Below are 26,682 nucleotides of genomic sequence, written 5' to 3'. Positions count from 1 at the left end.
GCAAAGTGAAAGTTAAGGAGCTCAGACAAGCCTACCAGAAAACCAAAGAAGCAAATGGAAAGTCCGAGGCAGGGCCGAAAACATGCCGCTTCTATGCTGAGCTGCATGCAATTCTAGGGGGGTCCGCCACCACTACCCCACCCCGTCCGTGGATTCCGAGGTGGGGGTGGTAATCTCAGCCATGGCTGAGGATTCTGCGGACGGGGAAGATGAGGAGGAGGAAGAGGAGGACGAGCTTGCAGAGAGCACACAGCACTCCGTTCTCCCCAACAGCCAGGAGCTTTTTCTCACCCTGATGGAATTACCCTCCCAAGCAACTATCCTACACAATGAAGCCATGGAAGGGACCTCTGGTGAGTGTACCTTGTAAATATAAGCATTTTAAAAGTAAGCTTTTTTTAATGATTAATTTGCCCTGAGGACTTGGGATGCATTCGCGGCCAGTACAGTTACTGGAAAAGTCTGTTAACATGTCTGGGGATGGAGCGGAAATCCTCCAGGGATCTCTCCATGAAGATCTCCTGGAGGTACTCCAAAAGCCTTTGCAGAAGGTTTCTGGGCAGCACTGCTTTATTCCATCCTCCATGGTTGGACACTTGACCACACCATGCATGTAGCACTAATCTGGGATCATTGCATGACAAAGCCTAGCTGTGTATGGTCCCAGTGATTGCTGGCATTCAAGTAACATCCGTTCTTTATCTCGCTGTGTTATCCTCAGGAGAGTGATATCGTTCATGGTAACCTGGTTGAAATTCAGGAATTTAAGTAAGGGGACAGAGATGGCCATTCCTACTGGGCTGTTTGCCTGTGGTTTAAAAGAAATCCTTCCCTGCAGGTAGCCAAGCAGGGGGAAGGGGGGGTGATTGGCGCTGAGCTTTTCCGCGTTTGGCTAGCAGCGATCTTCCCTGCTACCAGCCACTCGGTTGCAGGGAGGAGGACAGGGAGGTGTTTAGCAGTGATCTTCCATGATACCAGCCACGGGGTGGTTTCTGCTCCTGCACGTTAACAGGAAAGAAGCAGCACTCAACGGGCTTTGCTTGCTATTTGGGAAAGGAGGGCGCTGGATAGATGAAGCCTGCAGACGACGAAAGACAATGGCTTACCATGGCCGTATGCAAGCCGAATTCTGCTGCCTAGATCTGCATCTGTGATCTGTAACACCAAAGCTGCAGGCACTCAATATTAAGATGCAAAATGCAACCTTGTAGTGAAAACACATGTGCTATGTAAGGTGAATAGTGTTGTTCACCGTGAAAGAGTATGACCATTGTTCTCTAAAATGTATCTTTTTTAATACTTCTCTCCCTTTTTTCCCTCTCTCATGCAGCTGCAAATTTTTCAAGCCTTCCTACTCCGTCCCAAAGGCTATCTCAGATAAGGTGGCGGAAAAAAAAGACGGGAGAAGAAATGTTTTTGGAAATCATGGAAGTGACCCGCAATGAAAGAGCTCATCTGAATGAGTGGAAGGACGTGGTAGTAAAGTACAGGAAAGATGCCAGTGACTGTGAGGACAGGAGGGACCAACATGAGGACAGGAGGGAAGAACGTGAGAACAGGAGAGACCCTCGAGATGAGAGGAGAGATGCTCGAGATGAGAGGTGGCGGCAGGAAGATCAGCGGTGGCGGGATGGAACTCTGGGGCTGTTCCGTGATCAAACTGACACGCTCCAGCGTATGGTGGAGCTTCAGGAACGGCAGCAGGATCACAGAGTGCCGCTGTAGCCCCTGTATAACCACCCTCCCCCCTTACCATGTTCCTTAGCCTCCTCACCCGCCAGACGAGTAAGAACTCGTGGGGGTAGGCTCCGTGCACCCGCCCACTCCACCCCAGTGGACAGCCCAAGCAAAAGGCTCTCATTATTATAAAAATTTTTTAGTGGTCTTTTCCCTCCCTACTATCCTCCTCCCAAACCCCACCCGGGCTACCCTGCCAGTTCTCTCCCGCTTTTTATAATTAAGTAATAAAGAATACATGATTTTTAAATGAGAGTGACTTTATTTCCTTAGAAAGCAAGCTGTGATCGAAGGGGGGCGGTGGCTTACAGGGAATGAGTTAATCAAGGGGAGGGGATTCATCAAACAAACACAACAGTCACACTGTACCCTGGCCAGTGATGAAACTGGTTTTCAAAGCTTCTCTAATGCTCACCGCTTCCTGATATGCTCTTCTAATCGCCCTGGTGTCTGGCTGTGCGTAATCAGTGGCCAGGTGATTTGCCTCAGCCTCCCACCCCACCATAAAGGTCTCCCCCTTACTCTCACAGAGATTGTGGAGCACACAGCAAGCAGCAATAACAATGGGGACATTGGTTTGGCTGAGGTCTGAGTGAGTCATTAATGTGCGCCAGTGCGCCTTTAAATGTCCAAATGCACATTCTACCACCATTCTGCACTTGCTCAGCCTGTAGTTGAACAGCTCCTGACTACTGTCCAGGCTGCCTGTGTATGACTTCATGAGCCATGGCGTCAAGGGGTAGGCTGGGTCCCCCAGGACAACTGCAGGCATTTCAACATCCCCAACTGTTATTTTCTGGTCTGGGAAATAATTCCCTTGCTGCAGCTGTTTAAACAGAGTAGTGTTCCTGAAGATGCAAGCGTCATGAACCCTTCCCGGCCATCCCACATGGATGTTGGTGAAACGTCCCTTGTGATCCACCAGTGCTTGCAACACCATGGAAAAGTACCCCTTGCGGTTTATGCAGTGGGTGCCCTGGTGCTCCAGTGCCAAGATAGGGATAAGGGTTCCATCTATCGCCCCACCACAGTTAGGGAATCCCACTGCAACAAAGCCATCCACTATGACCTGCACATTTCCCAGAGTCATAACCTTTCGTAGCAGCAGCTTAGTGATTGCTTTGGCTACTTGCATCACAGCAGCCCCCACAGTAGATTTGCCCACTCCAAATTGATTCCCAACTGACTGGTAGCTGTCTGGTGTTGCAAGCTTCCAGAGGGCTATTGCCACTCGCTTCTCAACTGTGAGGGCTGCTCTGATTTTGGTATTCTGGCACTTCAGGGCAGGGGAAAGCAAGTCACAAAGTTCCATGAAAGTGCCCTTACGCATGCAACAGTTTCGCAACCACTGGGAATCGTCCCACACCTGCAACGCTATGCGGTCCCACCAGTCTGTGCTTGTTTCCAGGGCCCAAAATTGGCGTTCAATGGCTAGAACCTGCCTCATTACCAGCAGGATCTCCAAAGCACAGGGGCCCGCAGTTTGACAGAATTCTATGTCCATGTCTTCATCACTCGTCGCTGCTCTGCCGTAGCCACCGCCTCATCGCCTGGCTTTGCAGGTCCTGGTTCAGCATTGACTGCATGAGAATGCATGAGGTGTTTAAAACATCCATGATTGCTGTCTTGAGCTCAGCAGGGTCCATGCTTGCCGTGGAATGGCATCTGCACAGTTCACCCAGGAAAAAAGGCGCGAAACAGTTAGCTGCTGCTGCTTTCACGGAGGGAGGGGTGAGGCTGTACCCAGAAGCACCAGCGGCAATGTTTTTTGCCCCATCAGGCACTGGGATCTCAACCCAGCATTCCAATGGGCGGAGGAGACTGAGGGAACTATGGGATAGCTACGCGATAGCTACCCACAGTGCAATGCTCAGGAAATCGACGCTAGCCCCGGTACATGGACACACACCGCCGAATTAATGGTGCTTAGTGTGGCTGCGTGCACTCGACTTTATATAATCTGTTTTACAAAACTGGTTTATGTAAAATCGGAATAATCCCATAGTGCAGACATACCCAATGAGTTCTTGAAACATAACCCAATTCAACATGCAGTCTCATCCCATGTCCAAACTTTTTAAGGTTCACTTATTAATACTAATCACCTTCAACATCTACAGATAAAGGGGGTCTTAATCCAGCAAAGCACTTAAGCACTATGTAATTTTAAGCACATGACCAGTCCTGCTGAAGTCAATTCAACAACTCAGGTGATTCAAGTTATGCATGTACTTAAATGTTTTGCTAGACTGGGGCTATAACAGAATCAAAATCTGCCCTTATTTATTTCTATGAAACAACAACTCATTGCACATGGGCTTCACACACATAACAGAATAAAAATTAAAAATAAGAGATGTCATCTAGTCTATCCCATTGACAGTATAGGATTCCTCCCCACATAATAGTTTGCAGTGTTTTGTCTAATCCAGTTTTAAACAATCTATGTAATTAAGTTTCCAGCATTCACTTGGCAAGACTATTCAATCTAACAGATCTCAGGCAGAATTTTTTCTTCAGGTATTTATATTATGCAAGAAAATCCACTGTGGAATTACTGGGACTGTCACAGATGAAATGGTTTGTTTATGTATTATTCCAAAGGAACAGGCAGATTGACGAAGTCCTTAATGTTAGTGAACTCTCTCCACATGCCTCAGCTGTAGGTAATGTTAGTCCTTCTTTGCATTTCTCACTTAGCTGAATTAAATTCTAGTTACACTCTATTTAAAATCACATATTGAAGACTATGTTCCTGTTTTGATCCAGGATTTTGGAGTAGACTCCACTGCCACAGACACAAGTGTGTCCCATGAGAGAGACAGCCAAACTCACAATAGGCCAGTGCTCTGATTGGGCTCCTTATTTCTCTTAAGAAAGCTGGGGCTGTATTTCTGTTTGCTTCTTTGTTTGTTGGTTTATTTAATTTCTCCTTCTCTCAGCTCACCCCTCTCCTACACTACTATTCTGTCTTTCCCTTCTTCTCCTCCCTCTTGCTTGAAGAGGTGAGTTTTACACTTTGCTTTTAGGGCAGTGAGATTTGCATTTGTCTAATCCTCCAAACTACAGGCCCTGATGAAAAGAAGTCCCCTCTTCTGCTCTCATCAGCTTCAGTCTTGATGTCAAGAGATTGATAGTTGCTGAGAACAGAGCTGTTGTGAGTAAGGGAAGTCATCCCTGTGAATAAAGGTGCTCACTGTGTTATCTTGGGCCATGTTGCATGGGCAGCCATTCAGACTAACACCAAATACCGGGGGGTTGTTCTTTAAGACTAACATTGGAATTGCCCCAGTGTTTTCTGAGGAGTCAACAGAGTGAATGGAGCACTAAGTGAGAGGCTCCCCGCAGCTGGTGTTGCTGAGGTGGTGAACTGCTACGTTCTGGACCAACTGAAGCTTTTATAATGTTGGAGTGTTCAGTGAGCTGCAATAGTGAAGCCAGGAGGTCACACTGGCATGTCACTGTGACCAGGTCTGTGTTTGATCAGATGCAGTGCAGTCTTCTGCCTAGTCTCAGAGCAGAAATACTGATGGGGGCACGGAAGGGGATTCTGTGTATTAGTCTCTCTGCTGCAAGGCGTCCAGGAGGACTGACTAAACTGGATTGATTTAACAATCTGACAATCTCCTTGGATGGAGGACAAGATGATAACGGATGTTAGCTCCTCAAAGAGTTTCATTCTACCCACAACTTCACCTCTGTCTTGCCTGGTTCAGCTTCAAATAGCTGCCTTTCCTGAATCTGTGGTGGTATAGAGTTAATTATGATCTGTGTATTACTGGTGTTTGAGACCACAGGCCTCTATTCAGGAAAGCATTTAAACTTGTGCTTTACTTTGACTTCAGTAAAACTACTCAAATGCTTAAGATTAAGCACTTACTTTAGTGTTTTGCAGGACTAAGACCATAGCATCTCATAATTTACTGCAGTGGCTTTTGTTGTCTCAGTTTAAATGGTGTAAATCTTTAGTAGCCCCACTGAAACAAATTATTCAGCACATGAGTAATACTGGCTCAGAAGCTGGCTTCAAAAACTTAATTAGCTTAATATTGAGGGAAATTCGATTTTGTTTCAGTAAAACAATCTGTATACAAACAAATTAGCAATATTTCTTCTGTGCCACTGAGGGTCTATGGACATCAAAGAATAGAAAGTAACCACTCCATAAGGAAAAAAGCCCGTACTGTGGGATGAGTTTTGTTTTAAAATACACATGCATCTTTCCATATCAAGTCTCTGAGAAAAGTAGGATTAGATGAAAGAAGGAGATCAAAGAACGAAAAAAAACAAGGGCTATTTAAGAACAAGCAAACAAAAAACTGTACTTACTAAGCCAAGTGGGCCAGATCCTGAGCTGGTGCAAATGGCCCTTCTTCATTGAAATCAATGGAGCTGCACTGACCTATACCAGCTGAGGATCTCACCTGAAATATTTATAAGTTGTAAGCCATATTGCTCCAAAATTTATCTAATTCAATATTAAAAAGTCATTCAAAATGTGGAAATATAATTGGTTACTGTGCTTGGATGTCTCTAGATTGAGGAGTAAGGGTCCCTTTTATAAACACTTGCTATTAAGTGCAAGGTTTACTGCCCTGAATAGCCCCCTTAACTACTAGCATGCACAGGAGCCGGTTTTTAAATGGTTCCATAAACATTAGCTGCGTAACTTTTATCCTGGGGAGTGAAAAAGAAGGTTGCTTGGAAACTAATTTCAGACTAAAAAACTTTTTTTTTTTTCAAATTTTCTGCCGTTCAAAGTAATACAGATAGATGAATGTTCCTTTATCTGAAATGAATGGCACACTCTACAAATTATTTTCCAGGTCATTTCACTAGGTATTTTGTAGATATTGCATTTCATTCCCTGACAACTGACCCAAAATTTTGCAGTCTGGATTACTTGGGAAATGTGTGTACTTCTTTGGATGCCCTTGGGTAAAAAAAATGTCATTTTCCTATCTTGCATGTATCTCATGCCAGGGAAGATATCTTTTTCTTTCCTTTGTAATGGCATTTTGGCCTTATTACGTATTAGGATCAGAAGCAACACATCCATAGCCTTATACATTAGAAAATGTTTAATAAGAATGAGCTTGAACAAATTTTTATTATAATGAAAGGATTATGGTGCATGATAGCATTAATATTTAGGAAAAATTAAACAAAATTGCTTTTTATCTGCTGCAAACTGTGTTAAATATTTAATATTCTACATTATAGTAGTACCACTCCCACTGAGAGCATGACAACTATTTTAGTTATAAACTTTGATTTCAGTGGTTTAAAGAGGTACAACTTTTCAGAGAAACTCAACAGATAGCATAGACTTGAAGGCGAAGGCACGGCCAGCTGAGACAACCAATAAACCTCTGTCCGCAGAGGGCCCTGTCAAGGGGCTTGCAAGCAGTGAGTCTAGAAGAGAATGGTGCAAAATGGCCCTTATTAGGCACTGCAGCTGAATGATTTCAAAGAGAGCTCTGAGTCCAGTTACTCTGGAGATCAAGGATGAACTATCTGGGGGAAGGAGAGTTAGAATCATAGAAGATTAGGGTTGGAAGAGACCTCAGAAGATCATGTAGTCCAACCCCCTGCTCAAAGCAGGACAAGCACCAAATAAATCATCCCAGCCAGGGCTTTGTCAAACCAGGCCTTCAAAACCTCTAAGAATGGAGATTCCATCCTCCCTAGGTAACCCTTTTCAGTGCTTCACCACCTTAGTGAAATAGTGTTTCCTAATATCCAACCTAGACTTTCCCCACTGCAATTTGAGATCATTGCTCCTTGTTCTCTCATCTGCCACCACTGAGAACAGCTGAGCTCCATCCTCTTTGGAACCCTCTTCAGGTAGTTGAAGGCTGCTATCAAATCCCCTCTCATCTTCTCCTCTGCAGACTAAACAAGCCCAGTTCCCTCAGCCTCTCCTCGTAAGTCATGTGCCGCAGTCCCCTAATCATTTTCGCTGCCCTCCACTGGACTCTCTCCAATTTGTCCACATCCTTTCTGTAACAGGGGGCCCAAAACTGGATGAAATACTCCAAATGTGGCCTCATCAGTACTGGATAGAGGGGAATAATCACTTCCCTAGATCTGCTGGCAATACTCCTACTAATACAGCCCAATGTGCTGTTAGCCTTCTTGGCACCAAGGGCACTGCTGCCTCATATCCAGCTTCTCTCCACTGTAATCCCGAGGTCCTTTTCTGTAGAACTGCTGCTGAACCAATTGATCCCCAGCCTGCAGCGGTGCATGGAATTCTTCTGTCCTAAGTGCAGGACTCTATACTTGTCCTTGTTGAACCTCATCCGATTTCTTTTGGCCCAATCTTCCAATTTGTCTAGGACCCTATTCCTCTCCTCCACTGTATCTACCTCTCCCCTGATCTTAGTGTCATCTGTGAACTTGCTGAGGGTGCAATCCATCCCATCATCCAGATCATTAATAAAGATGTTGAACAAAACCAGCCCCAGAACTGATGCCTGGGGCTTTCTGCTTGATACCAGCTGCCAGCTAGAAATTGAGCTGTTGATCACTACCCATTGAGCCCAACAATACAGCCAGCTTTCTATTCACCTTATAGTTGGTTGGTTCTGTTTTGTTTTGTCAGCATCAGACTAGGATCTGTCTCAACCTTTAGAGCTCTCCCCAACAACAGAGTGAGTATATACCTGTGATGGTGCAAACCATTTTGACAGTGTTGTACAGTAACTCCTTGCTTAACATTGTTATTCTGTTCCTGAAAAATGCGACTTTAAGCGAGACAATGTTAATTGAATCAAATTTCCCCCTAAGAATTAATGTAAATAGGGTGGGTTAGGTTCCAGGGAATTTTTTTTCACCAGACAAAAGACCAAAAGACTATTTTTATATATTATATATATATATATATACACACACACACATATACACACACACACAGAGTGTAAGTTTTAAACAAACAATTTAATACTGTAGACAGCAATGATGATTGTGAAGCTTGGTTGAGATGGTGAAGTCAGAGGGTGGAAGAGGGTGGGATATTTTCTTGGGAATGCCTCGCTGCTAAATGATGAACAAGCACTTGGCTGAGCCCTCAAGGGTTAACACGTTGTTAATGTAGCCTCACACTCTACAAGGCAGCACAAATGGAGGGAGGGGAGACAGAATGGCAGACAGAGACACACCCTGTGTGTGTGTGTGTGAGAGAGAGAGAGAGATGCACATTGCCCCTTTAAGTACACTGATCCCACTCTGAGTACATTGCCTTTTTAAGTAGATCAGCAAGTTGAGACAGCAGCTGCTGCTAGCAAGCTCCCTCTATCCTGAGCCCTTCCCATGGGGATGGGGTAAGCAGGGGGCAGGATTGGGGGTAAGGGGTCACCTTGATATTAGACCCTCTCTCCCCACCACACACACAGCAAGCAGGAGGCTCCTGGGAGCAGCTCCAAGGCAGAGAGCAGGAGCAGCACAGGGCAATGGAGGGAGGGACAGCAGAACTGCCGGCAACTGATAGCCTGCTGGGTGGCTGCTGCACAGGGAACTTAGGGGAGCAGGGAGCTGATAGGGGTGCTGCCAGTCCACCCTGGTTCCAAGCTCCCACCAGCCAGCTGCAATGGGCTGCTCTTCCTGCAAGCAGTGGACAAAGCAGGAGACTGCCAAACAACATTATAAGGGAGCACTGGGCAACTTTAAATGAGCATGTTCTCTACTTGATCAGCAATGTAATAATGAAACAATGTTAACTGGGACAACTTTAAGTGAAGAGTTACTGTATTACATCACTTCGTTTCTTTGGATTGTTTACTTATGAGGCTAATTGTTTTAATAATAAAACTTTTAGAATTACCAAAGGTCTTCCCTGAGTGTGCGTGTTGTTGTCACTGCACTGTCCCACGGGTCTCCCATAGTAGTAATTCTGATAAAATTGAACCTGATCCTTGGACAAGAACCTACAAAATTTCAGAGTGTTACCTGGGGATTCTAAATGAAGCAACTAATAATTAACAATCAATAAATGGGGTAGTCACTTGTACTTTCTATCTTCTTCTAAGTTTCTATAAAATTAAATGTAAAAAAACCAAAACCCCAAAAAACCCTAACCAACCAACCAAACCCTAAAAACATGTTGCAGCTGCTTAGGACTGGGCTATTCCTAGGGAGTAGGATCTCGCTGGACATCACGTAACATGGGTCACAATATCTACATAACCAGTTTTGAATATTTCAGTCTTAACTCTAAATTTTTCGGCTCTCCTTAGTAATGAAAGCAGCATGATTTAGTGGATTGAGTAGCAGATAGGAGCCAGGAATTTCTGAGTTCTAATATCAGTTCTGAAACTGACTCCCTCAGTGACCCTAAATTGGGCACCATGCCTCAGTTTCCTCATCTGTAAATATTTGTCCAAAGGGATGAGAATCAGAGCAGAAGAACGCTAATGTGGCATCTGCCTTGACAGAATTGGTCCACGCTTGAAACTAGACATCTAACGACACTGAAGGAAATCTGAGCCACTCCAAGTGAAGAAGGAGCTTTGTCTCTTGCGGTTAGTGAAACCAGTGATGAGGATGTGAGCCTGAAGTGCCTGATGCCTCTTCACAAAGATGGTAGATAGCCAAAACTGTATATTCGGAATGGCTCGTAATCAGTAAAAAACAAAACAAAACCCAAACACTCAATTTATTACAGAGGTCCTGTCATTTAAGTGCCTCTCTTCTCCCAATCAGTCTTACTTCCATCTTGCCCAAGTTGAGCTTGAGACAGTTATTTTTCCATCTATGTACCCCTCTGAGACACCTGCCAGATGTCTGACTGGATAGTATTTTCAGTGTCTCTCTGTTGGAGCACTATTGTGTAACCAGAGTTTGGCATGACAGCATGCACCATCAGTAAGGTTTTTGTTGCTGATGTTATTTTTCCTTATAGAAATTACCACTTTATTCCCTGGTATTATGACCTTCATTCTCATATACTGTTTGTTGTACTTTCTGTGCTGCATCAATTTGCTTAATGAGATGCAATTAGTTTCTTTACACTGTGTAGCTCTATATGCTAAATTCTTCTAACAGCTATCAATAAAATCTACACTGTCTGCAGTATCCAGCAGTTTTCAAGATGATATCTTCTGTGGCACATATCTTGCATTTGGGGAGAAGGAGAGTGGACAGAAAAAAAGATATTGGAATGACAACTTCACAAGACTCATGAAAAGGTGAACTCATGATAGAACAATTTGGTGGTAGTCATCTGTAGCACCAAAGGCTGGATCTAAAGAAGGAGAAAACAGAATTCAGACAACACTGACGATGCAGTGCCCCCTTCTGGAATCTAGAAATTCTGCCTCTGGCCCAAGCATCCATATTTAAATGCTGGCACAAAAATCCCAAAGATAACAGACACCTCCATTTCTCACAGTGGTTCAGTTTTGTATCTTGCACAAGATGACTAATGGACTGATCTACCATTTTGAAAATACAGCTGTTCATTATGAAAGTTAGTTGGGAGGGATCCATGACAGCTTTCCAGAAAGTGGAGATAGCAAAATACCAGCACTGCTCTCTTCCTCTTGAGATCTGAGTTTCCTTTGCCACTAGTAATAAAAATACAGCTCTATATTTTAACTACTTTTTTGACCTAAGGCTGAATTACCTGGGTATACTGCAGTATTAGGGCCTTAGATTATTAAACTGAAGTGTGAGAGCAGAACACACAAGTTACCATTCCTTGAATACCAATTACAGAAATAGATGCTTAAAGCAATAGTTCCTATTGAGACATAAGTGGGTTTCAGAAATTTCTCATGCATGTGATTCATGCTACAAGACAGGTTGTGTCAATGCTATTTGTGAGAACTATATATGCTCACTGTATGTCGCATATGAAATATCTCAGTTTCATTTATCAAGAGATTTTCTAAGCCTTAATCCACATTTTCTGTAAGCGAAAGAGAAAATGTCTTTGTTAACTGGGGCTTTGCTTAGTAAAGTCATAATGTCCCTTTCTTCTTAGCTGGTTTAGTAGAAGATGCTCCCAGAGGATGTATACGTTTACCCCACATTTGTAAAGGTCTAAGATTCTGAAAGGGGACCCTATTAAAAGGTGTTACTGGCACCCACAACATTTGTACCCACTTTTGGAAGCCAAAAAGGAAAAATGCTGAAGCAAATTGGAATATTAAGCCACTACGTTCCTGGATTGTGTCTGCAATATATTTATTTGGAGAATAAACATTTTCCAAGTATAAATTACACCTGTAAACAGGGAGCCTGGGCATTTAAAAAATCTGGTCTCTGTAGACTTAATCTTCACCACTGACACACACACACATATACAGTCACATTTTGCTCATACCATGTTGATGCGTTGGTACTTGGCAGAGAGGGGTTTTCTTTGTTTGGGGTTTTATTTAAACTCTCAGTGGCAGTTCTGCGAGTGTAAATCGCTATATTCTGTTGTACAACAGGATAACAGTCAGTTAAGAACTAAAACATAGCTTCCCATTCCTGATCACAGGAAAGTTCTCTCCTACTTTATACAGAAGACATCCGTTTCTTTCTCCTGAGAGTGTGGATGAAAAACATGCAGTCAGCATGTCAAAGTATGATTTCCCCACTCTGAACCTTAGCGTCCAAAAGATGGGTACCTGCATGCACCCCTCTAAGCTTAATTACTAGCTTAGAAATGATAGAGCTGCCACCACCCAAAAATATAGTGTTTTGGGACACTTTCTGGCCCCCAAACCCTTCCCTGGGGACCCCCAGACCCAAACCCCTTGGATCTCAAAACAAAGGGAAATAAACCATTCCCCTCCTCTCCTCCTCCCAGATTCTCCCCTCCCTGGGTTACACTGGAAGATCACTGTGATTCAAACTCCTTGAATCTTAAAACAGAGAGGAAATTCACCTTCCCCCCCTTCTCTCCCCCTCCCAGACTCTCCCTGAGAGAGAGACAGTGATCCTAACACAGAGAGAAATCAGGCTTTTCCTCCCCCCTTCTCTCCTTTCTTCCACCAATTCCCTGGTGAGACCAGACCCCATCTCCCTGGGGTCTCACACAAGAATAAAAAAACAATCAGGTTCTTAAAAAGAAAACTTTTAATAAAAAAAAGAACAAAAGTGAAAATTGTCTCTGTAAAATCAAGATGGAAAATGTTACAGGGTCTTTCAGCTTATAGACACTAGAGAGAATCCTCCCCCCAGCACAAATACAAGTTGCAGCAAACAGAGATACAATCCTTCCAGCAAAATATAAATTTGCAAATAAAGAAAACAATCAAAAGACTAAACTGCCTTTCTAACTGGTACTTACTAAATTGAACAGAAGAGGCTGTTTCAGAAAATTGGAGAGTCTGTATACATGTCTGGTCCTTCTCAGAACCCAGAGAGAACAAAGAAAAAACCCCAAAAAGCACAGACAAAGGCTTCCCTCCACCGAGATTTGAAAGTATCTTGTCTCCTGATTGGTCCTCTGGTCAGGTGTTCCAGGTTTACTGAGCTACTTAACCCTTTACAGGTAAAAGAGATATTAACCCTTAACCATCTGTTTATGACAGCATGTCATTTATTTTCCCCTGTAATTTTAGTATCAAGAGGCCTCAGAAACAGAGCTTATCCAAGCATTTCACTCTGAGACACTATTTTCTCTCCATTTCCCCCCATTCCTCTAGTCACACACCAAACCGCTTAGTCTAATAATTTAGGACCAATGTGGGCAAAGAAGGAAATAAGCTAATGTGGGCAATATCTTCCTTCGCCCCCAAGAGAACATTTCAATTTTGTTGTTTTAAAAACTTGTCCAGTACTCAAGATACACGCCGGTGAATGCTAAATATATGGACAAATCTACAGTACATATTTAGTTTTCATTATCCTGGGGAACTCCCTTCTGCCAATGAATATCAACCACAAAACACAAACACTCAGACATGACTCCTGTTATACAGTCCTCTTGTTTGCATGAAGTGATCAGACACGTTAGCTACAGAACAGCAGTCTGGAAAGTAGCTGGTAACAGTAGGTAAATTTCACAATTATGGGAGCAATATAAATGCCCAAATACATGAACAGATGAGAGAGAAAATGAAGGTGCAATGGCACTGATGAGATCACAGGGCTGTAATATGCCTTTTAAATGCTGATTTGTACTTTACACTCAGAATGTGGCTTCTTTAAAGGCAGCTGATAAATCAATGATCCCATGTAGTCTGCTGCAAATAACGTAGGAGCCAAGACTGACTGATGCAGACAATTAATACTGCTAGGAAAGCAGCAATACGCCAGAGAAATATTATAATTTGAAAGCTGAAGTTACAGTTACATTTGCATAAACTATGCACCCTTTAGTTTGCCTCAACTTTTCCCTCATGGCCAAGTCCCAACTAAGGGATTTAGGCCATAATTGTCCCAGAACGGAACATCTCTCCTCCAAGTGACTATTCTTCTATTGCCCTTGACATGATGGACAATCAAGCCCAGGTTTTAGAGTATGTAAACTTTGCACAATGTAAACTTCTCAATTTACAGACCATGTAACGGCTACCATGATTTGTGCTATTTGCCTGAATCCGCATAATTACACTAAAAGGTATTTATTTTTACTCACAAGCTTATATACGCTGGACAGCTACCAATTCAACTGCATATCCATTTCTGTAACATCTATCTACAGTAGACTGAGACTTTATTTCCCCCATCATTTAATCAGGAGTACACAGAATGTTCTCTCTTTATAATCACCCATCCATCGAAAGTGTCCAAATTACAACCCTGAACCTCAACACCCAGACTTCTCCCACTGAAAAATTTATTGGACTTTCCATGATTGTGCCTGTGACACTCTGGTCCCTGGGGAACATGGCATAACCCTCCAGCTCTTCTTCCTCCTCCCCTTATAGAGGTGCTCAGATGAAAGGTTATAAAGTAGCTGATTGGGAGACAGAGTGGGAAAAATGCCTCGGGGAGTGTAGGCTTCCACACCCAGTGTAATAAAACAGCTTGAACCCCAATTTGTTTCTTTTTCTGCTTATGTGGACTTATTTTGATTTCCCGTTATAAACATTATTCCTTAAAGATTTAACTGGCAGCAACTAAGTCAGCTTTTATTTTCCTGCTGAATAATTCTACCAGCTAACATGGTCCTAAGAAACTAAACATTTGAAAAAAGAGCTAGGTACCGTATGCTATCAGTTTTCATCACATTCATTCTATCACTGTGCCAGTACCCTTTGTGCTCTTGATAAAATGATAACCAGCCCCTAAAGTTATGAGAGACCAAAGTGCTATGCTGATGCATTAATAAGGAACTACATGGAACTTTAAATACGGTTTGTGTTTCATTAACTGAATTAAGTTTATAACCTTCCATTAGTATAGCAGATGAGAAAAGGGTAATATTTTTCTCTTTTCCTTATCAAAACTAAATTGTTATATCAATTGTAGTCTTGCAGGTATGAGCTACTGGTGCTTCCTTACTGTAAATTGAGAAAATATTAAAGATTTTTATCAAATATTAAAAGTCATCTTAAATTATTTTCATTTTGATACTCCCAAATTTATTAATATTGAGGATCACTTCAGGTTTAATTTTTTTTTAAGCTTCAACCATAAATGATGCGTCTTTAAAACATACCAAAAGGGTTTCATGTATAGCTAATCCATTTTGCAAAATACGTAATAGAATCATACTATTGTGACGGCATATGACAAAAGATCAGATACTGACATTTTTAAATAAAAAGGTAATCTGCACTTTAGTAAAAATAAAATTTGAATTTTTTCCTGTTATCACTACAATAAGTTTCTACATTGATTAGGAATTATTAACTTCATCATTGGATGTCACTTCTCTGGGCTTCCAGCTCTCCAGTATTATTTCCTGCTAAACTTTGTTTAAAAATATTTTTCACCTATAGAAATGAAAATCGCTAAAAAAAGCTGTGTGGTTTACTTACAAAATGATCTTTATGCTGCTCATTTTTATAGAATTTTCTAACTGGATTTGATATACTTTAAAAAAAATGTCTTGAATGCGATATATTTGAGCGCTGAATTTTTGTTTTTTTGAAAGAATCCACCTGTGTAATAATTGCAAAAGTGCTATTTATTTAATAAAAGTACATGAAAAGAGATGCCATTACTTACCAGTAATTGTGGTTAGTCTCCTCTTTTCTTGTAATATGACAGATTAAGGGACAGAATTATGGTGCCACCTACTAGGAAGCAAGGAGTCAATGAGTTCTGAATCTATGTTCTAATTATATGCCTCAGCCACACCCCTTTCCTAGAGGTATTTCCAGAGCCATTGAGAACAGAGCTGTACATCAGAAAGTAAACAGTAAACAGGAGGCAAAAAAGGAAGGAAAAATGGCAGAAGAAATACACCTGAAGGACTTAATTGAAGTGGGCTAGCTATGAGGTCAAGTCCAGAACCTCCTGAACTTTGTGGTAGCAGAGAATCTGTAGAACTAGGTAAGGTGTGAAGCAGTGCTGCAAGCTGAGGCTGGTGCTGACATCAGGCAGGCAGGCAGGCAACCTGCCATCGTTGCCAGCAGCAGGGGAGCCTCTTCCCTCTTTGGAGGGGAAACAGAGACTGGGCCTTCCGAGTATCACCTTGAAAAATGGGATCACAGCAATCAACGGAATGGCTGGCCCTGGCTGATAGGACCTCTGAGGAGGGTTGTGCTTGGCCACAGAGGTATGAGCTCTGCCTTCCACACACTCTGAAACAGCCCTCTGGCTTCTTTCTTCTGATCTCACCTTTTTTGTTTCCTTTCTTTTCTTTTGTCTCCTCTTTCTTCTTTCATGTTCTTCCAAGACAGCAAGAGAGAAAGAGAGGAGAGTGTGAGCTGGAGAACTAAGGTGAAGCCTTCATGCTTCTCAGGTGAGGAGGCAAACAAAACTGGAAGGTGGGAGTCTGGGTGAGGCTTAAATAATCAGGGACAGGCCCTTCAAAAAAATCTTTGTCTCTTCCCTGCCCTGGTAGTGGCATCAAAATGCTGTCTGTCTCCTATTCCACTGTTATAGGTTGAGGGGGAAGAAAGCTGTAGGACAAACATTTTCATGTAGTGGAGTAAGGGGTCGATTCCCCCCATGTCTGTCAATTATTTGGCACAGGAAAGTGGGGGAGCTTTCAGGGAACCAGTTATGCCTCCCTCATTCTGTAGGCTGGGTTGCACCTAGTGGAGGCTTCATGTTCTAACTTACCCCAGTGGCATACGGGCCATATGCCAGCAAATAATCAGCAATTCCTAACAGGCCATGTGCCAACACATACTCAGTAGAGATCATCTCCCACACACGACATCCCTCCCCCAGTGTGACTCCTAAATTGATGGCTGCAGGTGGCAGGCACAGGAACCAGCCCTGACACCTTTTTGCTAGTTGAGAGCCCAACTCTTCCAAGTAAGGGAACTCCAGCTGGTCAGTTATGGCCGGAATCTAGCTCTGTTGTGCCACTTGAGCAAAGCAAAGGAGCTAGATCAGAATGAGTATCTGGTCCAAAGAAATAGTGCATACAAACATTAGGAGAACTCCTGTTAGTTTTCATTTTCTCTGTGGTTCTTGGTTGAATGATGGGACACTGGATGGGGAAGGCCAGGGCTCTGTGGTGGCACTAAGCAATCTCAGTCTCAGGTGCTTGGCTAGTTGGTTTTGCTCATGTGCTCTAGGTCTTACCGATTGCTATATGTGGTGTTTGGAAGGAATTTTCCCCTAGGTCAGATTGGCAATGACCTTGGCGGTGTTCATCTTCCTCTGGAGCATGAGGGTGCGGTCATGTGCCAAGGTTATCTGATTACATCTCCCATTAATCATTTCCCTGCCTCAGGCACTGGGGCACCTCCATCCCTCTTATTCTCTGCCTATGGCATGTGATAGTATAGTGTCCGTGGGCTGTAATACTTTGGTCTAATTTTGGTTGTTGGGCTTAGTGTGCAGATGCTGGTGTCCTGTGATATACAAGCGGTCCCTTGTGGCCTTAAACTCTGATTCTATGCCTCATGCAAAAATCTCACAGTATTATATATTTGTATACATGCCAAGCCAGAATTTGGATAATTGCAGTTAAAATAGCAAAAACTTTCCCCCAACTTCTAAAGACTCCAAGAGGCATGAAAGGGCATTCTCTTTACACTGTCATGTTTCATTCTTAATTGCCAAATATAGTACGATACAATGCAAATGTTAATACATAGACACACATACTCCTTGGGTAAAAATCAGTCCCCGTATATATTTTGGCTTAGTATCTGTTCCAATTGGTCAACCCCAAGAGATAAAATTATAGGTACCAGACAGTTTGTACAGATATTGTACAGTTGTAGCTTCATGTTTTCTGCATCTGACCATTTCCATGGTACATAATGACCATCTCATTATCCATCTCTATTCTGTTATATTATAGTTTATTATAAAAGAGACTGAATTATTGTCTTAGCATTGAACACTGTATTACAAATACATTCCCATCTGATCGCCAGATCATTCTTCTTTTTTTTGATAATACACAACATGGTTGATGCCCAGTCTCTTTCTTTACTCTTTCTCTGCTCACTAAACAGTATTATTTTCACAGAAAATGAATGAAAAAAACTGGGATTAATGACTGAATCAAGCACTAAAAATAACTGAAAATTCAAGAAGTTTAGGTGGTTCCCACAATGTTATCTGTGACATATTGCACAGCCTATGCTTTTACGATATATATAGATAATTATACCATAACATAGTTTAAAAAAATGTTTAAAAGAACTTTAAAGTAGCAATGCTAAGTAATTAAGAAGTAAGGAAAAGCCAGAGCCAAAGGTTGGTCATGCAATGGTCATGCAATGCTGTGCCTGATATGTTCACATTATAGCCTTCAATTATATGATCATACATTATATTTCTATAGGACACCAGCTTCGTTAAAGATAAAATTCAACCCTCGTCAGAGGGTCAGTACAAGCCCTTAAAATAGGGGTGTTTAATTTCTGAAAGACATTCTGAAGACCATTGAAACATTTTTAGATATCACACTTCCTGAGTAGATTTTTTTGGTACTTTTTTGTATCTTATGTTAACAGTCTGGTTTTCAAGTTGGTTTCTCAGTGGCACTTTGTTTTGTCTGTATAGGACTCTTACTATTAAGTTTTTATGGCTGGTTAATGCCATTCTGATCTAAGGTGATTTTCATTCAGCTTCTCTCCATTAGTTCAAAGTACAAAAATCACGATGAACAGCTGCTATGTCCTCTTGTTTAGCTGAAGTTTGACTCTGATATGAGTTCACTGTTGTCCATGTTTATCTAATTTATAGATCTTGTTTTTAGATAGAAGTCCCAATTTTACATGTTTAAATCCACACAAGTTAGGGGCCCAGCCCTACAAACATTTTTAATGCAAATAGTCCCATCATAGTAAGACACAGCCACTTTTTTTTAATAAGAACCACATAAACACTACTTTTCAGAAACAGAAGTGCTTGGTTCTCAAAGCCATTTTTATGATAGTTTATAATATCCTCTCAAACGCATGCCAAATTCTAAAAGATCAAAACCACCATATCTTCATTCTAAACAGATATCTTGGTGCTAAAAATAAACTCCTATTGCTTACTGTATAATGCCGAATTAATAAAAAAGATATAAATGCAGCTCTGTTTAATCCATGAACTTTGTAAAAAATGTTGATAGTTGCCTGTGACCCTTATCCAGGGGATGTTTGTCCTATCAACCTTTTTTTCCTTGTTTCTAGACTAAAATGTTACAGATTGATTCTCAGTGTGCTTTATTGCCAGATCCCTCAAAAAACAGAGGCAAGCAAACATTGCATCAAAAAACCCCAACAAAACCAAAACCATAAAAAGCGCACAGATAGAAGCTTCCTGTTAGTAGTAAAAGTTCTAAAATATTCCGAAGGAGCAAGTCAGTTAATGATAAAGGCTGTTAATCTCCTTTACCTAAATTCAGATGGTGCTATCACTAAGCCTAGCCATTGTACATTTTATATACTGTACATTTTATAGATTAGTTTTGGTACTGTATTTCTCATCTGTTTCTCCACAGATGACTGTCTGTTTCACAAACGGCTTATCTCATTGCTAAGGATATGTAAGTACATGCTAAAAAAGCTGCTGCTAAAAATGACTAAGTATATACCGCAGCATGGTAGACAGGTAGACGTGGTAGTTGTAGCATTGTACTGTGTACACACACACACACACACACACACACACACACACACACACACACACACACACACACGTTAAGGAAATTTCACAAGAATAAACAAGCTTTAAAAATTCAGATTCTTTCATAACAGTTTTGCCCTCTTCTGATGAATGGAACATACAGGAGTACCATTCATAAAATATACACTGCTTTCTCTGCATGTGTCAAAATGCCTCATGAGGACAATAACATTTACAGGGATACATACAGATTACTCTTCTCTAAAATACGCATATACATGGCTTCTGCAGCATTTCTCTTTTCCAGTAACCCTCTGAGTGCAGGAAACTCAAATGTTATAGTAAGAAACATGGCAGTCTGCTTGACTAGGAAGCCAACTATCCATTTAAAACCCATCATGCTGAATGAGATAAAAGAAGAAAATTAGTGACACTATTGCCACAAAGACGTTTGAAACCTGACATTAAAAATAGAAACATTTAAACCTAGACATAAATTTTCTCTTTGTGTGGTGATGGTTCCATAATATTTTGCCAGGTATCACTGCTTACAAACAAATATGTGCTGAGATACTGCATCACAAGTGAAGAACAGCCTTTAAGCTTGTAGTTCATGCACTCAAGAACCAGGTTGTTTATCATCCTTTATACCTTAATTATGAGGACTTTACCTAGCACTTTCTGGCAGGGGTGAAAGTAACTTAAAGGACCTACCGGTAAGCCAGAGTCCTGAGTGGGGCGTGGCCTCGACTGGAAGAGGCGTGGCCTCAACTGGAAGAGGTGGGGCCTTTCAAGATTTAAAGACCCTGGGGCTCTGACTGTGGCTGGGAGCCTCAGGTCCTTTAAATCACCCCAAAGCTACCAGCTGCAGAGGCAGCTGGGAGCCCTGGAGCTCTGGCCACCGCAGAGCTCCAGGCCCTTTAGAACACCATGGGAGCCCTGCCACCTCTACCATGAGGTGGCAGGGCTTGGGCTAGGGCTGGGGTAGCGGCAGAAGGGCTCCGGCTGCTCTGAGGAGCCCCAAGCCCTATAAATCACCGCCAGAGCCCAGCTGCCAGGGCCCCAGGGCTCCGGCAGGGATTTAAAGGTCCCAGTGCTCCTCCCACTGCGGGGAGCCTTGGGCCCTTTAAATTGCTGCCGGAGCTCCGGCAGCAGGACTCAGGCAGCGCTTTAAAGGGCCCGGGGCTCCCCGCAGTGGCAGGAGCACCAGGCCCTTTAAATCACTGCTGAAGAAGCCGGTCCAGTCCGGCACGGCGTACTGGCTCTTCCTGGTACACCATATCGTACCGGCTTACTTTCACCTCTGTTCTCTGGTCATTTAAAATGCAGAACAAAATACAGTGGCTGTTTGAAGACTTAAACAGGTGTCAACCAGATATTTGCCAGCTACAGCTACTATTCTACTGGGAGGAGTTGCTATTCTATAAATACTAATTAGAATTTTGCATGTGATCCTGCTGAAATACCTAAGGTGATGAGTGGCCAGTTATTAGTTTTAAAAGATTAGTGCAATTTGAAATACTAATGTCCCCAACGAGACAATGATACACTGAATAATCAAGACTTATAGCTATTCCCAGCCAAAAGGCAATATTTTCTCATTTCATCATTTAGAAAATCTGCTGTCTTCCGAACAAGTCACTTTTCTATTTTACTTTGAGAAAGTGGTAAAACTTTCTAGAGTCAATGTAATGATACAAGTATACTCAGTGAGTAAGTGTAATTTCATCGCTGCACCTAAAGTTTACTAATAGCTTCCAAAGGCAGAGATTATAGTGTGAAATCACAAGTAAAAAACAAAAAAAAAACCTAATGAAAAAAAGTGATCTTACAGCAGGAGATGGATCTTTAAAAAAAAAAAAAATTCACACACAAAGAAAAACAACTTCCCACTAATCTTCACGTAGGGTCTATATAATTGCAATAGTAATTGCCAGAAAAAGCCATGACACTAATATCTTACTTCAACATTTATAAATTAACAAATCACTTTGAGCAACCTTATTTGACAAGTTACTTTGTATCCCATTGGCTTGAATTACAATCTTGAGTTTCATTGTGTTCAATTTGCCATGAAATGTGACTGATGCAACCTGATGTGATATGATGCTGAGTTTCCTCACATAAGCAGTGATTCAATGCTATGAGATTTGACTGATGTAACTGACAGACATACAATTTAATATTAACATATTGTGTGGAAGAAAAACCACCAGAAACTAACATACTTGGATTTATTCTCCAAATGTTTTATGTTCTAAACATTCAGTCCTGGGTATGCATAATTTGAGGACTGGACTCTGAAGTTGTCAGTGAAAACGATGTTTTCATCTGTATCTACTCTACTTTTCCCATTTAAAAAAAAAAAGTCTTCTCCTCCAGGATAGCTGCTTTTTCTTATTCTTCAGCACACCGCTGCCTCTTTTAAATGGAGAGACAAGATGGGTGAGGTAATATCTTTTCTTGGACCAACTTCTGTTGGTGAAAGACAAGCTTTTGGGCTACACAGAGCTCCTTAGTAGGAATGTCTGACCTTACTTCAACAAAGAAGTATGTGTCAACACCAAAACATCTGTGTCACAGTGAGTGCTCTTTTTATATCAGTAATGCTTAACTGAACCTTGATGCTGACTCCATTTAAAGATCTTGCCCTACAGGACAAGAGAATGACTCATCAAAAATGTTGACTTATGTTTGACATTCTCCTTCTAGAGCTCTTGGCACTGACTGGATGCAACATTAAGCTTCTAGTTTAAAACCAGTGGGAAACACTTCCCCCTCCCTCCCAAATTAGCCCATAACTTCAGTTCTTAAAGGTGAGTTATATGCATGCATCTCTTGAACATGTCTTCTATTGTCTCAAAACCAAAACCTGCCTGTATAAAAGAAGGAAACACAAGTAACTACGTTTGTGATTCCTTGTTCTTCTGTTAATGATTTGTGACCAAGTGAATTTGGGGAGAATTTCAGTATGGAGCATGCAACTGCACTGGAATCCGCCCAGGCAGTCGTAATGAAAATGAAATAATATATACCCTGTATAGTGTACTTTGTAGGTACAATAGTGAACTCAGTGTTAGCAAATAGCTAGAGGTTTGCTTCTACAAGTTTGATTTCTTTTACCTTGATTTTAAGAAATCTACACTGTATCACAGTTTTTTCTAACCTTTTCTGTCTAATACAGTCATCTGCATCATGTCTGTTAAAATGCTGACTTTGAAAACAGTTTAAATCATGTCTACTTCCACCAACGTTACAGTCTATGGTGATGAATCCTGCACCATGATCCTTTGCAGAGTCCTAATGACCCAACACCTCCTACTAGCCTCAGAATAATTATACCAGGCAACAAACAGCACAGAATAAATAGGACTGGAAATTATCCCATTCATATTAAAGAACCAGAGCTACCCAAAAGCTGTGTTAGCAACTGTAAGTACTAGTACAACCGGCTCCAACAAAATGAAAACATGGAAAATAATTTTTACAGGTTTCACAAGAATACCATGGTATAGAAATGTCTGTAAAAATGTCTCAAATAATTTGAAAGAAAGACACTCAGCTATAAGAAAGAACATATTGTATATTGAAGATTGAAGGGTGCATTTCCTCCCTTGGTGTGCACACAACTCCCATTAACATTAAAATATAGTAAATCATACTGAGAGGAGAGGAGACCCCAATATCATTAAAGAGCCTGAATTGCTGTGCTTCTTATGATACAGCATGGCCAGAGGGCAGCAGAGAGGGTTAGAAGGGAGCCTTATTCCCTGTAAGGGGAAGAAAGTTTGCTATAGATTAACTAGAGCACCTGACGCCAGTTAGAGCACCTGAAGCCAATTAAAGCACCTGCAGTCAGTCACATGATAAAAACCCCCCTGCTCCAATCAGACAGTATGGGAGAAGTAGCAGAAAGGATTGGTGTTGGAGTAGAGAAGAGTTTGGAGCAGAAAGAATTGGTGTTGAAGCAGAGGACAGTTTGAAGGGAAGCAGAGGACAGTTTGGAGAAGTGCTGCAGTGAGCTAAGAAGTCCAAGACCCTAGGTAAAGGGGCACCTGGCTTGTACAGAGGGAGGGCAGGAAGCCCCCCACAAGCTGAAGGGCAGGAGAAGGAACTGGGCCAGGGGAAGGAACCGTCAGTTCAAGTGGTTCATCACTATCCTCAGGGCCCCTGGGCTGGGACCTGGAGTACAGGGCAGGCCTAGGTCCCTCCCTCTCCACTCCCCTCCTCTAGGACACTAGTGGAGCAATTAATATTCCAGTTTAGAGGCAAGAAATGGCACCCTGAACCACCCCCCAAAGAAGAGAAAGCGTGAGACCCATCATAATAGTGCTGGCAATTTGCCACATTCTTCAAAGTACAATAGCATGTTTTCAAACACAGACTATTAGAAAACAAATTATTTCTTTTTAATAGAATTATATTTTTAAAGTAAAAATATATTTCATTGCTAAAGCTGTTTTATATATTGTAAATAGCTCCAAAAATTAGAGCTAGGATTTCTGAAACAGGATTACTGGGAAGCGACAGAGCTGCAGGAGAAAGCCACATAGCGCCTGCTGCCTGGCTCCAGGTAGTGCTATTCATCCCTCACTTTCATGAGAGCAAATACACCCCCAAAAATATAAAACACAAAAATAAATAAATCACTGGGAAAATGCAGGAGAAACAGGTTTTCAGAAATAATGAAGGATTCTATATGTTTTTAGAAATGTTTACATTGTTTTTTAAAGAGATTTACATTTTAATTTGAAATTAAAATAAGGAATAATGTATGTAGTAAAGCAACAGCTGATTTCAGGCTGAAATTAACACACACAAAATAATTAGTTTAAAACAGTAGACTTGGTTAGGAAAGAGAAATTTTGAAAGCAGATGAAAATCTCTTAAATTTGCTCTGGACCTGACCCAAAATAAGACCCTTTTGGGATACAATAATAAACAGAATTAAGATGATTGTAGATGCAGTAGCTATACACCAAATGATTGTTATTAAATATGTATTGCAGTAGCACCCATCCAGGATTGACCACATCCTGCTAGGTGCTGCTCAAATACAAGGTACAATAGGTTTCCCTTGTCCAGATGAGCTTACAGTCTAATTTAAGGCAAAATTGTCATCTCGGGTGATTAAAATAAAAACATTTCTATAAGAATGCGTCTTATGGCAACAAAAACGGAACATTATGGAGGCGGCAATCTTTTAACAGTTGACATATTTAAGAATGGTAAATGTATAAAAGTCAGATGACTTGCACATGCAGATCGCTCAAACATTTATTTTGAATTAACCAGTTAGGAATAATGACTGTAAAATGTTCTCACTTTGCTGAATTATTACGGCTAAAGCCAACATAATGTCGATCCATGTTTCAGAGCATAGGCCACCTCATGCCAGGTCAAGAACTGTTTCTCAGAGCTTAGATTCTTTGTGTAGGCTTCCTCACTGTAGATTCTGGAGGGGCCTCTTAGTTAGACACTAAAGATGAAATCCTATCCCCACTGAAGTCAATGGGAGTTTTGCTACTGACTTCAGGGTAGCAGCATTTCACTCAGCCACGCTTCTTTGGCAGTAAGATGTCACCAACAGTATATAAAGGCATTGTGCCTGTCCAGGACATAGCAGGCAGAATACCCGATGGAGGAACATATGGAGTGTGATCACCACAACATACTTCCACAGGCTGTAACATGCATTGCCCTCCGCCCCTTCCCCCCTGCCCCAGTTCCATGCTTAGACTTCCAGACACCGCAGAAGGAGGTGGGGGCATTGACTTTCCACACTGTAGGGCATCCAGCATTGCCTGTAGCACTACACGCTGCCACCATTTTGTTCTCACAGACTCAGTAGGGCAAATTTCTGAATGACCCCAGCACATGTGACTGGGGAGAGTAAGAGCTCTGCACAACTTAATATACTTCGGAAGGGGATGCCAGAATCTGGTTCTGAATGATTAAGTAAATTAATCTTCACTTATGGCCTAATTCTGCAATCCAAACTAGGCAAATCTCCTAGCTACTTCTTGGAAGTTTTGTAGACTCTAGGACAGGCTCACTAAGTCTGCATATTAGTAGTAGATATTTTTATTACGTCATCAAACAAAAGTTCTACATCATATATATGATAATATTTGTGTGTGTGCATTTTTATGTTGTCTACATTGCATTGTACGCCATCAAGTCATTTCACCTCCTGGTGTCTTAGTCAATCCATTTGAAATATGGCATTAGTTGAAAAGCATTACTTCACGGATACACAGTGCTGCACCGAAACTAAGGTAAGTGCTAAACAAAAAGACTCTTCTGCTATTAGCAAAATTTTAGAATGATAATTTACCATTTTGGTCTGCTTGTGGATTTCACCATTGGAGTCATTCCATCACGATAGAGACTCTTTGTTTTACTGAAGTTGACAATGTTGAAAATTACCCTCTGAAAAACAAGAGAAAAAAAACCTCAGTTATAGTAGTTATAAACTACAATCTGTTCTGTACAAACTCTCATTTTCTATCTGTACAAAAACATAAAGTAACTACATACATGCCTAAATGATGTTTCATAGAGGAAATTCAACACAGACAAGTGCAAAGTACTTCACTTAGAAAGAAAAGAAATCAAATGCACAGCTATAAAATGGGGAATAACTGGCTACATGGCAGTACTGCTGAAAAGGATCTGGGTGTCATAGTGGATCACAAGTTCAATATGAGATGTGATGCAGTTGTGAAAAAAGGCTATATCATTTCAGGACATATTAACTTTCTGGAGTCAAGATAAGGTACAGTATACTCAGTGGTGAGCTGG

At 41.6% G+C, this 26,682-nt stretch overlaps 1 protein-coding gene across 1 annotated transcript in view; it reads right to left on the bottom strand.

Moving 5' to 3' along the window:
* The window catches only part of AGBL4 (ATP/GTP binding protein like 4), a 1,406,381-nt gene that overhangs the window by 985,338 nt on the left and 394,361 nt on the right, over positions 1–26,682 (bottom strand). The window contains 1 exon segment of the mRNA XM_030571608.1: positions 26,216–26,310. Within this exon segment, the coding sequence (XP_030427468.1) occupies positions 26,216–26,310 (95 nt within the window).

Source organism: Gopherus evgoodei, chromosome 8 (genome assembly GCF_007399415.2).
Source record: "Gopherus evgoodei ecotype Sinaloan lineage chromosome 8, rGopEvg1_v1.p, whole genome shotgun sequence".
NCBI lineage: Eukaryota > Metazoa > Chordata > Testudines > Testudinidae > Gopherus > Gopherus evgoodei.
Note: the sequence above shows the minus strand (reverse complement) of the source record. Positions and strands in the feature narration are given on the sequence as shown.